The 15,219-nt window shown below is 53.7% G+C and overlaps 1 protein-coding gene across 1 annotated transcript in view; it reads left to right on the top strand.

Annotated features, from left to right (window-relative positions):
- Positions 1-14,542, top strand: part of LOC130019334 (unconventional myosin-XVI-like) — a 302,696-nt gene extending 288,154 nt beyond the window's left edge. Inside the window, exons 16-17 of the mRNA XM_056109961.1 lie at positions 12,806-12,917; positions 14,475-14,542. Coding sequence (XP_055965936.1) covers positions 12,806-12,813 — 8 coding nt within the window. The 3' untranslated portion in view covers positions 12,814-12,917; positions 14,475-14,542. The remainder of the gene's footprint in view (positions 1-12,805; positions 12,918-14,474) is intronic.
- The last annotated feature ends 677 nt before the right edge of the window (positions 14,543-15,219 follow it).

Below are 15,219 nucleotides of genomic sequence, written 5' to 3'. Positions count from 1 at the left end.
GCCACCTGGGATGGACGCCTGGTACAGGCCCAGCAGGTGGGTGTGGACGGGCTCTCCCAGATAGGAGGGAGGCAGTGGGGATAGGCCAATTTGACTGGGCCTCGCGCTTGTGACTGTCCCTGCCTGGGGAGTCGGCCAGCAGCTGGGGACGTGCCGTGGCGGCCGGTCCAGGGAACTCTTGGCAAGGACACAGATGTCTGACCACCGTCTATCCCCAAGACAGTGGCCTGGGGGCACAGGGACCGTTTCGAGGCATGATCACTTCTTGTGGTAGACTCTGTGCGGGGGGAGGCCAGGAGCAGACACATGGGGCACAGAAGCCTGATTGGGGGTCCGAGGGCAGTTCTACATCACCAAGCGCAGCAGCTGGGGGCTGTAGGCACTGCCGGGGGTCAGGGAGCCTTTGGGCGGGGGGGACGGGCTTGGCGGGACCTTGCATGGCAGAGAGAACGGGGGCAGCACATGGGTGGACGCGGCCCTGAGTCTGCAGGTGGGGGGGGTGCTGGGGACTCTCATCCGCTCCCTCCCCAGGAGATGTCGGCCTTCGTGCTCGGGAAAGCTCTTCTGTCGTGACATTTCACCCACAGGAGAGTGTCCCCGGACAGAGGGGCGTGGTGGGCATGGGTAGGCCTGCCATTTCCTGCCCATTTGCTTTTGCACACACTTTTCATCTGCATTATTGTTTTTAGATTTTTTAATGAATCAACGTGAGGTACAGTTACAGACTTACAAACTTTCATGATTACGTTTCAGTCATACAATGATTGAGTGCCTATCCCTTCACCAGTGCCCATTCTCCATCACCAATAGTCCCAGTGTCCCACCACCCCCACACCTCTGTGACAGACACTTTCCCTCTTACTCTCTCTCTCTCTCCTTTTGGGTGTTACGGTTTGCAATACGAGTAGTAAGTGGCCGTCATGTGCAGTCTGTAGTCTACTTTCAGCATGAGAGATGTCCAGAAGGAAGCCTGTCCTCCCAGCTGACATGGGCGACTGACTCTCTCCAGGAAGAAGACTTCGCTGTACTTTTCCTGGCCCTAGCAAGCCCTCCAAGCATCATTCACTTAGTGATCCCTTCTCTATCTCAGCTGCCTTTTCCCCCAGCCTATGAGGTCGGCTTCCAAGCCATGGAGCGACCCTCCTGGCCTTTATCTCTACTATCCTTGGGTGCTAGTCTCCCATTCTGTTGACTTATATTCCACAAATGCATGCAGTCACTCAGACTTGACCTGCAGCATTGTGTAGCTGAAGTCGTGACACACGAGTTTCCGGCCTCCATCCTTGGTCCTGCAGCCTGATCCCGTAGCCCATGCCTTTTGGATCACAGTGCTGGGCTCTCAGCAACAAAGCCGGTGTGATGCACGCTCCTGGCCCAGGCACGGGCTCCCGAGAAGGGCAGGAAGCACCGTTTGTGACACAGATGTCAGCCAGGCTTGGCCACCAGCCTCTGCCAGGGTGTGAGATGCAGCACTACAGGGCCAAAACACACTGAGAGATTCACAGATACCTCCGTCTCAGCCAGAACAGGGGGCACTAGTGCAGAATCCTGGCCTGCAAAGGCAGAGAGAATGTCAGGATGCCCGCCAGGCCAGCCCAGGCCAGGGCCCTCCCAGCCCCCTTCCCCCTATACCAGAGTCTCTGTGTGTGTCCACATGAGCTGCTTGAGAATGTCCTTTCCAGATGCTTCTGCAAGAAGCCACAGGAGATGGCCTGGAGGGGCAAGGGAGGCGGGGAGAGGTCTGCCCCAGCCCTCTCTCCAGCCCCTCGGTGCAGGAGAGGACTTCTGTTTTCCATGGCTCTGCCCCCGCCCCTTCCACATTCTCCCATCCACAAGAGCGGAGTTTGTTGGCCTGCGTTGAATCATGAAAGATGGTACGAGTTTAGCGTTTGTTTTGCCAGATGCTCCGAAGAAGTATTCTGATTGGAAAAATATGGACCAGCTATTCTGGGAATGTCACAAGACCCCGCTTCTCTCTGAACTGCGTCATTTATTAAATGGATCCTGTTCTGTTCCTGAATTTATTAGCTCGATTCTGTTCTTTTCCTGAGGATCGCGGGCAGGCAGCCGACTTTCCAAACAAAACAGTTTGCAGCGAATATATTTATATTTTCATGAGTGGAGATTTATGCATCTGAACCTGTAGTTAATAAAAATCTTATTAAAATCCCGTTGGGGGGAATTTTAAATTGGTTAATTCTTTCCAGAGAGTTTTTTAAAACACACACACACACACAGAGGAAAGAATTTCCTTTCTAGGAGCACGAGGGGGTAAGGCACCGCGGCCGGCCTTCTTCACGACGATTCTATCTGACAGAGCCGTCTGCAAGGATGCCAACTGTTTGATTCCTTGGCTTCTCTGTTGACAGATTAAACAGCCCTGGTAGAAGGCAGCTCCCCCCACAATAGAGGAGACTTATTCTTTGTATTTAAGCATCAGAGTAAACACCGAGAAAACACTGTGTGTAGCCCACGAGCCTCCAACGGGGGCGTGCCTCGGGGAAAGTTCTTCTGTCGTGATATTTCATCCACAGGAGAGTGTCCCCAAGCAGAGGATGCAGGTGGGCACGGGCAGGCTTGCCACTTCCTGTTTGTTTGCTTTTACAATCACTTAATCTGCATTACTTTGGGGTCTAAGACTTGACCTTCAGCATTGTGTGGCTGGAGTCTATAACACGCCAGTTTCCTATGTCCGTCCTTGGTCCCTGGAGCTCTGATCCAGCAGTGCGTGTCTCCAGGTCATGGCGCTAGGTTCCTAAAAGGGGTGTCTGACAGGTCGGTCCTATAAATCACATAGAAGAGCAGTTAGAGGGTGGCCAGGGTGGTAGTGCAGCGGGTGGGAGCTCACCTTGCACACGGCCGACCCAGGTTCGACCTGGTGTTCTGGATGGTCCCTGAACGCCTCCAGGAGTAACCCCAGAGCTCAGTTGTGGCCCAAAACCTTTAATTATTTATTTTTAAAAGAAGAATTTACTGTATCACTGTCATCCTATTGTTCATCAATTGCCTTGAGCAGGCCCCAGTAACGTCTCCTTCGTCCTAGCCCTGAGATTTTAAAAAGTGCCACATTCGAGGCTCTTTCAGGGTCAGGAGAATGAGACCCATTATTGTTACTGGATTTTGGCATATTGAATACGCCATGGGGAGTTTGCCAGACTCTGTCATGCGGGTAGGATAATTTTGGTAGCCTGCCAGGTTCTCTAGAGTAAGAACTAGATAATAAGATGTCGTGTGGCCACAAATGCGGCCACGCACTTCCGGGAGCTGGGTTTTATAGTCTTTGGGTCTTGGCCGTAGATGGGATTACACGGCGCCGGCGGGGGGCAGTTGGTGGGTGTGACCCCTGCCTACTGGAAGATGGAGGATCTGGGTGGAGGAGGCCTAGTCCCAATCCTAGCAGGCTTGGAGATCTCAGCCCGGGGTCCCACACACCTGGGTTCCTCTGCCAGTTCCTTCATGTGTGAGGCTCATCCGAACGTGTGGAGGATGGTCTTAAGCATGGCTGTGGCTGGTTCTGGAGTTCTTCAGCTCCCGGGGCTCTGCTCGGGGTGTGGAGGGAAACTCAACCCATCCTCCTCCAAGGGGCCCCGGTGAGGACAGCCAGGCGCAGAGGCAGAAGACTCTGCACTGTTCTCTTCTGGGAGCTGGGTTTTATAGTCTCTGGTCAATTACATGGGCAAATATTTAAGTAAGTTCTTCCTGATTTGCACTTTTGTCCCTTACTCCTAAGGATGGCAAGTGACCCACACCTGTCTGCTCCATCACTTTCCTGTATGTCACTCATGCTGTGCAGCCGCGTGTCCCTGTGGCATGTCCTGCCTGACGCGGCGCCATTCTCACACCTTTCTCAGAGCCAAGAGGGGGCTGTGGGCCCCACACCATGTCCCACATGGTGGTCTCCAGGCCCAGGAGGAGACGGTGGGCAAGGCCGGGGTTGACACGGTGTGGCACTGTCAGTGTCCCCTTTGTTAACACGGTCTGAGACGCTTCCTGCCTGGACCCAGGATCGGGGAAGGGCCTGGTGCCCCATGCTCACTTCCGCTGTATTTCTCTCTCTTCAGCCTGTTGGAGATTTTTGTTCCAGGACGTGACTCATTTTTCTTTGTCACACAGGTTAATACACACATAGACATGTTCACTTTTACACACACACATGCACACACATGCACACGCACACACACGCATGGTACACACTCGTGATCTCACACTCGCAGTACACACTCGTGACTTCACACACAGTACACTCTCTTGATTTCACACACATACAGTTTTTCTTTTTTCTTTTTTGGGTCACACCCTGGAGATGCTCAGGGGTTACTCCTGACTCTGCACTCAGGAATTACTCCTGGCCATGCTCAGGGGACCATATGGGATGCTGGGAATCGAACCCGGGTCAGGCACGTGCAAGACAAACACCCTACCTGCTCTGCTATCCCACCAGCCCCCATATGCACAATTTTGATTGCACACTATCCCACCTTGGCATGTGTTACCAGGTGGTGCTTGTTGTCACGGCAGCCCATGGGCTGGGCCAATGGGCCACCTGACTAGGGAACAGGAGCAAACTGACGGGGCTTGGATCAACTTCATTTGCAGTAAAAAAGCTTCTCTGTCCAAAGCCAAAGAAGAATCTTGCATCTCGGCACGTACTCATCTGATTTGCATGTTATTTCTGTAAGGGAGGCAAAGATATCTGCATATTTAGTCCTGGTATGCTTTTTTCATACGATCATATAATTCATGTAAAAATAAATGTGATGTTTAGTTGGCCAGAAGAAATCATCATAATCCAGTTACTTAAAAAGAGATATGGGAGACCTCAGAAAACCTGTATCTTAAATATAAAAATCTCCCAGAACTAATACGTGAATTTATCAGGTCACAATGCACAAAACCAACATGTGGAGCCAATAACCAAACGGACCATTGGCCTCTGTGATGGCTCCAGGCACTGGGCAGTGATGCTCTGATCAGGAGGTCCAGGGTCAGTGCTCACGACCCAGTGCTCTGAGCTTCACTGGGAGGTCAGGGGTCAGTGCTCTGAGCATCCCTGGCAGGGACTCCTGGCTCAGAGCTGTAAGAGATCTGAGCACCCTTGGATTAGCCCCAAACCAAAAATGAATAAAACATGATCACTTCCAGCTACTCACAAACAGTAATTGAACCAAAGACATACAATGTTTAAGGGCTGCGGCACTCAATAAAGTGAGTTTTGACCAAAATTATGGATTTGATGCAATACTTATTGAGTTCCTAGCCAGGTAGGAAAACAGATAAGGTTAACATAAAATTTGTGTGTAAAGACATCACTCCTAGTATGACTAAGTCACGATCCTCCCCGTTGTTCATCGATTTGCTCGAGCGGGCCCAGTAACATCTCCACTGTGAGACTTCTTGTTACTGTGTTTTGCATATTGGATACGTCACGGGTAGCTTGTCAGGCTCTGCTGTGAGGGCGAGATACTCTCGGTAACTTGCCGAGCTCTCCGAGAGGGGCGGAGGAATCGAACTCGGGTCAGCCCTGTGTGTCACGTGCAAGGCAAATGCCCTACCCGCTGTGCTATCGCTCCAGCCCTTGTATGACTAAGTAATCTTGAAAAATAAAATTCAAACAAAGGAGATGACTGTGTGCTGAAGGAGAGCGTTAGACTCTTTGCAGAGCCTCACTGGTGGTTATAATGATGCATGCCTAGAACGTGTGATGGTAGGGAACAGTTACCCCGTTACTACAAAACTTTCGAAAACATAAAATCACAGGATTCAGGTCAGAGAACTAGAACAGGAGATATGGCTTTTACCTTGTGCGCAGCTGACTGCAGTTCAATCCTCAGCACTGCTCTGATACCCGGCAACCACCAGGAGTGATTCCTGGACACAGAGCCTGGAGTCAGCCCTAGAACAGCCAGGTTTGGTTCAAAGAACAAAACAAAATCAAATGAGTGATTCTATAAAAATCATTGTTTTTGTTTGGGGGCCACACCTTTCAGGGGTCCATAGTGGTGGTGGGGATCAAGCCCAGGCTGGCCACGTCCAAGGCCAACACCCAGTGTGCTCTGGGCCCCATCTCAGCCCACGTTACGGCCTTGACGTATCTACAATAATCATGACAATTACTGGTAGATCATTAGGCTTGAAGACAAAAATATTTTTAAAAGTTAATAATAACAAAGAACTAAATTTGGACAAAAGTATAAAATGGGCATGGTGGATAGCCTTTCAGCAAATGTTTCTGGAGCGCTTGGCATACAAGATCAATACTTGAACCAAAATAAAAAAAAACTGAAAAGAATTAAACAAAACTCAGTTATCTTGTAGGAAAATATTGTATCATGGGCTTAAATGTAAGACACAAAATCATACATTTTTTAGGGTGAAAGAAGATAGTATTTGGGATCAGGACCTGACATTTGCAAAGGAAAAGATGAACAAATGGTCCCCACTTTAGTGTAAAAGCTTTCCTCTTGAGAAGCTTTCACGAAGATTATGAAACAGACTCAGAGAGAGCATGAAAGGTCAACACACTCTTCAGAGAACAGCGTCTCGGCTGTGGAAAGACCCTCAGACGCCACAGGTCAAGAGCCAAACTCAAAACTGTCTTCATCCGATTTGAAAACAAACGACAGGCTTTTCCCCACTGGGGAGCTGCACTGGGCCATGAACACCAGGAGAGGCATCCAGCCTCGTGAAGCCCCCTGAGGAAAGCAGCCAAAGCCCCCAGAGATGCCACAGCCCTCAAGGACAGAAGAGGAAGGAAATGGGGGCAGGCGGCGAGTGGAGAGACAGACGTCCTCGCCATGACTGTGGCTCTGTCCCCAGCAGCCGCTCCCGAGGGCCTGAACGTTTCTTACCCAAATAAAAAAAATCTCCTGTAGAACCTCCTAGTCACTGTCTTGATACTGCTGCCAAAGAAATGAAAACTCAGGTTTCTGTGAAATCTGTATTCAGAGGTATACAGCGCCTGGGGGCATCAAGCGCCAACTTGGGGACAGTAAGGAAGCCCATGGGGGCGCAGCTGGATGGACAGGGCAGGGCCCACCCTTACCCCCACCGGGCAGGGACAGGGCAGGGTCCCCCCTGACCCCCACCAGGCAGGCAGGGGCAGGAGGATACAGGTGCACAGGGTCACTGGGCCAGTCTGCAGATAATTGTGTTCCCACTCTTGGAGCTCATTAAGCCACGGAACGTTTTGTCCTCATTAAATGTTATTCTTGATTCTTAGAAAGTGGGAGACAGAAAAGAACAGAAAAGGGCGGGGCTATAGTCAGGAGGGGCGGGGCTATGGTCAGGAGGGGCGGGGCTATAGTTGGAAAAGGCGGGGCTGGGGCCAGGAGAGCTGAGATAGAGGCAGAAAGGGATGGTGCTATGGTCAGGAGGGGCGGGGCTAGAGGCAGAAAGGGGCGGGGGTAGAGGCGGAAGGGGTGGGGCTAGAGGCAGAAAGGGAGCTCTTATCAGAAGGGGCGGGTTCTCTAGTAGACCACCACTCAAGGAGAGGACCTGTGGTTTGTGAGAATTTTCTTTTTTCTTTTTTCATTTTTTTAAACTTTTATTAGTGAAACACCATTCCACCTGCTTTCTTGGACTTTCTGCTTTGTTTTCTGAGCATTTGGTTGGGTTTTTTTCTTAGTTATACCCCAGAGAAAGGGAAACCATGAAAGGGTGAACCATGGTGGGCTTGGGGAGATGCGGGCTGGGGGGGTAGATGGCTAGTGATGCAAGCATGGGGACCCTGAGCTGGGGTGACATCTCTGGGGTCTCTGTCTTGGGGAGCAGGTTGGGCTCAGGAATCCCCCCAGCTCTGTGGTCAGTGTTGACACTGGCTTTCCTGGGGGCCATATGTGGAGTGTGCAACAGAGACCTTAGTCCCTTGCACGCGCTCTGGCCCCAGAACCTTTGCACGATCACTTATTTGGTGTGCTGTGTTCCTGCAGATTAGGATCTGTTGAGCAGAAGCGTTATTAAGTGATTTTTTTCCCCATCAATTAAAGGTTTTGCATGATTTCTCACTTTAAAAGGCCAGACACTGATTTTTTTTTTTCCCTAGAATTTGCCTGTAGGAGAAATGACTGTTAATTAATAATGAGATGCAATGAGAGGAGAGTGAATGAAAAGTGCTAGAGGTGAGGGAGTACACCCCGAGGATCAACAGTAACAAGTATCCCTTTGGTAAACTCCGCCAAGCACTTGTGTTTAAGAATATTCTCTTCACTTGTTTCGGAATCTAACCTGGCCAAGCTCAGAAGCTTGTCGGAGTTTCTGTTCAGTTGTTCACTCTGAGCTTTCCAGCATATATGCATGTTCTTGGGTGTTTTTTTTTTTTGGTTTGGTTTTTGTGTTTTTATTATTAGTGAATGCAATATGCCAAACACAGTAACAGCAAGTCTCACAATGGAGACGTTACTGGGCCTGCTCGAGCAAATCGATGAACAATGGGAGGACAGTGCTACAGTGAATCACTGTGAGGTACAGTTACAGGCTTACAAACTTTCGTGCTTGCGTTTCAGTCACACAATGATCGAGTACCCATCCCTCCACCAGTGCCCATTTTCCACCACCAGTGTTCCCAGCATCCCTCCCACCACCCCACCCCATTCTCTCCACCCCACCCCGGCCTCTGTGGCAGGGCATTGCCTTTTGGTCTCTCTCTCCTTTTGGGTGTTGTAGTTTTTTTGCGTGTTCTTGGTAGTGGACCCTAAAGCTCTTCATGATGAATTCTGGCATCCCAAAGGAGCCAAGGGCGGGCTTTCCTCAGAAAAACACAGGAACCTGATTCTTTCCTGGGGAGACTATGTCCCCCTTCACAGGAATCCAGCTGGGTTAAACTTTCCAGCTAAGTTGTTTACTTTTTAATAGAATGGACCTGCAGGTCACTGTGCTGTCCCAGGCAAGGGAGTGCAAAGCCGCGTGGGGAATACTCCAAGTCAACAGTTGGACAGAGATGAAGCTTGGCAACGCCTTTCCTCACCTCTCTCTGCTCATGTTTTCACCCCTCCCCGAAAGGAGGCCCAGTGTATAGCTCTACCCACTCCGATGTGTTGAATTAATGAAACAAACCATTGCCTTTAAAGCATTTTATCTCCTTTAGTGCAAATCCTATATATAGTCTTGGATTATCCACAGTCCTATTCAAGCTGGGTGGGCGGTTCTAACGACACTTCCTTTTTTTTTTTTTGGCTTGGGGTCACACCCAGCAATGCACAGGGGTTACTCCTGGCTCATGCACTCAGGATTTACTCCTGGTGGTGCTCAGGGGACCATATGGGATGCTGGGAATCAAACCTGGGTTGGCTGCGTGCAAGGCGAATGCCCTCCTTGCTGTGCTATTGCTCCAGCCCCTCTGATGGCAATTCTGACATGCACTCATGTTTCGGAACTTAGAGTCCAGTTGGCATAGAAACATGCTCACCGTGTGTCAAAGATAATGCACATATGTGGGTCAGTTTGTAATGCCGAGAGGATATGCATAACAGGGTTGAGTTGTATCACTTTGAAACAATTGCTAAAATTGTGTTCCAAAAAGTCTTTTAAAGCTTTTCTCTGATCACCTGTAGCAACGGCTATCGTCTAACAAGGCCTGCTTTGACCCTTGAATTTTCTTAGGGAGCTCTGCAGGTGACTGTTGGTCTTAGCCTGTCTACTAAGAAGGGAAACTTCCCTCGTTACCAACACCAATGAGCTTGTTTGGCAGCCAGTATTTCCTCCACTGTATTGAAATGTTTCTCTTTCTAAATGTTGAGATCATCTCTGGTTTGTGGGAAACCACTATCCCACAAACTGCCCATGGGAAGTGCTCACCATGGGGTCTGTGGTGGTGAGACATGGGGACCTTCATCTGCATGTGGATGAGTACATAGGTCTCTCATATGGGGCCAAGGCACGGATAGTTTTTCACATTGTAAAGCCAGACAAACTCCACCAACACCAACAAATGTAGGATCTAGAAGGTTCCCTTTGTCTATCAGTGATCTTGGCCCACAGGTGAGTTTCTGATGTTTATGATTGTTTGTCAAGGTTTCACCCTCGAGCGGGCCCAGTAACATTGTGAGACTTGTTACTGTGTTTGGCATATCGAATACATCACGGGGAGCTTGCCAGGCTCTGCCGTGCGGGCGAGATACTCTCGGTAGCTTGCCGGGCTCTCCGAGAGGGGCGGAGGAATCGAACTCAGGTCGGCGATGTTGGCTGCGTGTAAGGCAAATGCCCTACCCACTGTGCTAACGCTCCAGCCCAAGGTTTCACCCTATTACTAAATATTATTGCTGCAAGCTACCTGTGGCTTAAGGGGAAAGCCTATTGTCTCGGAGGCAAATGTGTAATTTTGAATTCTAGAAGAGATTGTATGAAGGACGTTGACTATTGGGTTTGGAGGTTTCAATACTAGGGTTGCTGGGCTGTTGGTTAATAAGTGAAGAGATAACCCCCCCTCTCTGCACACATGCTCAAATTGACCTCGCGAGGCTGCCGGCTGCCTGTGGACATGAGTGGGACACGTTCGTGAGGGATTAGCCTGCGGGAAGCTGGTCTCCGAGTTCCATGGGGGGTCTCATCAACTTGGCATGCTCAAAGCATCTCACAGGGCCGTGGAGGATGACTGGCAACCACACAGGCTCACCACCAGGAAATACCCTTTCCTTTCCTCACACACCCCGGTCTCGGGCAGCTGTGTGCTCCGGTATCCAACCTTCTCCCCCATAACACCAGCAAAACTTGCTCTGCGCCGTTAGCTCCCATCATTCGTGGGGGACAGATGGCCAGGAAGTAAAAAGAGAATCCCCCAGGGGGCAAGATCGTGCCCACCAGGACAGATGGGCCCACGTGCCCAGGGCAGCACCCCTTCTTAGCGTGTGTTTGCTTATCTCTTATTTTTCAGCAGCGTCTTATTGGTTTGCTATGGGTTCTGTCTGCTTAAAGTCATCTTGCCCCATTTTACGGAGAATAAGGTGTCTCTGGACATGACCCAGGGGTTGCTCCGAGTCCCTGGATTCTGGCCTGAGATATTTCACTCCCCCCGTGAGAGGGTTCAGAACAGAGAGATGCCGCGGACACATGAACATGTCATCTGGTTCTGAATGCCCTGTATTGGGATCGATTCCCTGCTTGCCTCTTCCTTCTGAGACACAGTTCTGTCCTAGAACTGTTTCTGGTCAAGGACCCTGAACACAGCCGGAGAGTGTAAGTGTTCCAGCGTGTGACTTAAATAATCGTGCTGACCCTGGACCACCTTCAGACCCCCAGGGACTCGACTGCACACTGACACTGGACCACCCTAAGGCCCCTGGGGGCTCAACTGCAAGGCAGATCTCCTACCCCTGCACGAGCCTCTGACCTCCACGCAGTCCCAGCGAACTCCCGGCAGGCACCACTCACTCCAGGCACCTTCCCCGACATGACTCAGCCCAGAGCCAAGCTGGAGTGGAAACACTGGGGTGTCCCCACCCGCTGGAGGCCGCAGCAGCTGCAGCCTGAGGCAGGGGGCTTTCAGGACTGTCCTGCGGGGGAGGAGCTGCCTGGAATCCAGGAAGCTGAGCCCTCTGAGCTCTAGAACCTTCCAGAAGGAACTGGCAGGGGTTTGTGAGGGGTGCAGGAGGCAGAGCGCCCAGGATGAGGGTCCCTGGATGAGGTCATCAGGACCACATGTGTCTGAGGCCCTCTGCACCCTGATCCTGTCCACCTCAGCTGCCCAGGGCTCCCCCTTCCTGTGTGAGGCTGGTCCGGGCGCCTGTAGGAGAGACGGTCCCACGGGCTGCCGGACACATGCCTGTACACACCAGGCCCATGCTACTACCTACGGGCCTCTCCGCCCAGGCACTCTCAGGCCCAGAAAACCCGGAGCACAGGGCAGGGGTCACTGGGATCCATGGAACCTGTCCCCGTATTGGAGAAAACCAGGAGCCTTTCGTGGTGGGAGGCCACACAGGCATGCACACGTACACACAGCACACACAAGCAAGAACACATACACACATATATACACACATACAAATATATACGTGCAAGAACACATGCATACACACATATATACACACATGTGCACACACAGACACAAACACACAAGAACTCATGCACATACATGTATTCACAGACACACATGTGTGCACACATAGACACAAACATGCAAGAACACATACGTATATAGAGAGGCACACATGCATACACATGTATACTCATACAGAAACACTCAAGAACTCGTTCACACTCATATACACACAGACACACAGAGACACAAACACACAAGAACTCATGCACATACACGTATACACACAGATGCTCACACACACACTTCACTGCTCCTGGGCCCCAGCCCCGCCTCCCCGTGCCCCTCCCCCCTTTCTGCTCTCTCCTGTCTGATTTCGGAGCCTTGTCTCAGCACCTCCAAACCCTCTACTGCCCCGTCCCGGGCACTTCTGCCCCTCGGCCTAGGGAGTTCCCGGCCCTCCTTGCCCTGCCCAGCTGGTCTGCACCTGCTCATCTGAAGACACACGCTGGCAGCCAGAAGCCACTCTCGGTTAAAGACTTTTCCAGACAGATGCTAACATAGGCCAGGAGGAGTTGCAGCCAATGAACGACGTCACTCAGCCTGGCCTGCTGCCAGGAGGGGGCTTGGAGAGGGGTGCCCCCGTGTGCCCTGGACGAGGACCTTCTCTGCTCCCAACATTCGCGGTGTCCGGCTGTGCCAGGCTTGCGTTAAACACCAGGGGATGGCGCAGGGTGGCGGGCAGTGCTGTGGACCTGGACCTGGGCTGGGCCGGTCTGACCCGCTGTGTCCTGGGCCTGGGTCACACCTGACGCCATGTGCTGGTCCCCACAGGTACCTGAGGCCAGGCCTGCAGGACGATGGGCCCCCAGCGGATCGCGGCCTCCACAGGGAGCGACTGGCCGCCCTCAGACAGGCCCTGAGCGCCCTGGGCTTCAGCCACCTGGTGAGTCTGTCAGAAACGCTTCCCTCCGTACTGTCCCCAGAAAGGCCCGAGTGACCGCACACGCCTAACCTGCTCTGTCCGGCACCCGCCAAGGACACTGGCACCTTCTCTGGACTCTGCGGCCACTTCCTGGCCCCAAAGAGCCTCAGGAAGTCTGGGTGCCGGTGGAAGGGGCATCTCGGGCTGCGCCCAGGGGTCACCGGGCAGTGGACAGGGGGCCCGTGGCCCTGAGGAGTCAATGCCCGGCGGCCCCGGCACATGTGGCTCTGGACCCCGGGACGCTGGAACCAGGGTCCACCCCAAGTTTATGGCGGAGCTGGGCATCAGGCTGTGCTGGGCAACTGGGCACCACCCGCACGCCACTAGCTCGTGATTCGGGGTCAATCACGACCCTATTTAACAAAAGAAACGCTGCAGCCCTGGGCATGAGGGTTGGACACAAATCAGGGGACCCTTGTCTATGCCTCTTTTTGGGGCTACAGAATTTAACATAGGGGGAAGGTGAGAGGGGTGGGTCAGGGGTCACTCAAGGCCCCGACTGTCATCTCAGGGGCTCACTGTGAGGGAAGCGAGGGGCCCTTAGGACAGCCACACACTGGGCGTTTGCTCTCCGGCTGGGCAGGGGTGGTCAGGAAGCCCCTCCTGCAGGCCCCTGGGGTGCAGCCAGCCTCTCCCTCGATGTGCAGCGGGAAACATCGAGACACACGTCCCAGCACCCTGCCTCTCACACCCCTGCCCCACAGCCGAGCCCCCCAGCAGGCCCTCACTCTCCGTGCCCTCCCCTGCCACGGGCCTGCCAGGGCTCTTCTGTGCTCACACCTGCTGCATGGAGCCTGAGGTGCGGGAACATGGTGTAAACTCCCCTCTCGCCGCTTGGCCTCTCCCAAGCACTGGAGGGCGAGCAGGCACCCAACTCACACCCTCCTGAGCACTGGAGGTTGAACAAGCACCAGCTCAGGTTCTCCTGAGCACTGGTTGGTGAGCACACCCCAGCTCTCACTCTTCCAAGCACTGGAGGGTGAGCAAGAGCCCACTCACCTTCTCCCAAGCACTGGATGGTGAGCACACCCCAGCTCTCACTCTTCTGAGCACTGGATGGTGAGCAAAAGCCCACTTACCTCCCAAGCACTGGCAGGTTAGCACATCCCAGCTCTCACTCTCCTGAGCACTGGAGGTTGAACTGGAGCACCAGTTCACGCTCTCCTGAGCACTGGAGGGTGAGCAAGCACCAGTTCTCACTCTCCCGAGCACTGCAGGGTGAGCAGCACCCAGCTCTCGCTCTCCTGTGAACACCTCTGGAAATGACTCCCAAGTCTGAGCTCGTGGCCCCCTGGCACCCACAGTGCGTGTTCTCCTTGGGACACGAGACCCCCGTCTCACCCCCGTGGAGGCTGTGTCTGGCGAGGGCAGGAGGGGGTCGGGCGCCTTCTCCCTGCCGTTGCCCCAGGGCCCTGCCGGCTCGCAGGAGAGAGAAGCCCACGTCCCCACCTTCCGCTGGGCTTTGGGCGAGCGCTGCTGTCCGTCCGACTGTCACGGTGTCTGTCTGTCTGTCCTCAGGAGGTGGACGGTCTGTTTGGGATCCTGGCCGCGGTGCTGCACATCGGAGACCTCCGCTTCACGGCGCCCGCCGAGCCTGGCCTGGCCTGCGTCACTGACCTCCAGCTCCTGGAGCAAGGTCAGTGCCCTGGGCGCTGCCCGCCCGACGCCTGCAGTTCCGTGCCGGGAGGTGGCGCCACAGCCCGGGCAGTCGGGCCTGTCTCCCGGTGGGCAGAGCCGCTGGAACCGCCACTTTGTTCTCTCGGAAAATGGTTCCTGGAGCCGGGCGGGAGCGAGGGGCCGCGCCTGGGAGGGGCGGGTCCCCTGCAGACCCCGCACACGTGTCCCCGCTCATGTGTCCCCGCCCAGACCCCCCCACCCCGCACACGTGTCTCCCCCCTGACTCGCACCCCCCACACGCGTGTCCCCGCCCAGACCTCGCACATGTGTCCCCTGCAGACCCCGTACACGTGTCCCCGCCCACACCCCTGCGCGTGTCCCCCAGACCCTGCACACTTGTCCCCGCACAGACCCCCCTCACACGAGTTCCCGCCCAGACCCCGCACACGTGTCTCCCGCAGACTCCACACACGTGTCCCTGAGACCCCACATGCATGTCTCCTGCAGACCCCACACGCATGTCCCCACCCAGACCCCGCATGCGTGTCCCCGCCCAAAACCCGCACATGTGTCCCTGCCCAGACCCCATACGCGTGTCCCCGCACAGACCCTGTACACATGTCCCCCGCAGACCCCACACACGTGT

This window comes from Sorex fumeus, unplaced genomic scaffold (assembly GCF_029834395.1).
Source record: "Sorex fumeus unplaced genomic scaffold, SorFum_2.1 ptg000008l, whole genome shotgun sequence".
NCBI lineage: Eukaryota > Metazoa > Chordata > Mammalia > Eulipotyphla > Soricidae > Sorex > Sorex fumeus.
The sequence above is the reverse complement of the archived record's forward strand: the minus strand, read 5'-3'. Positions and strand labels throughout refer to the sequence as shown.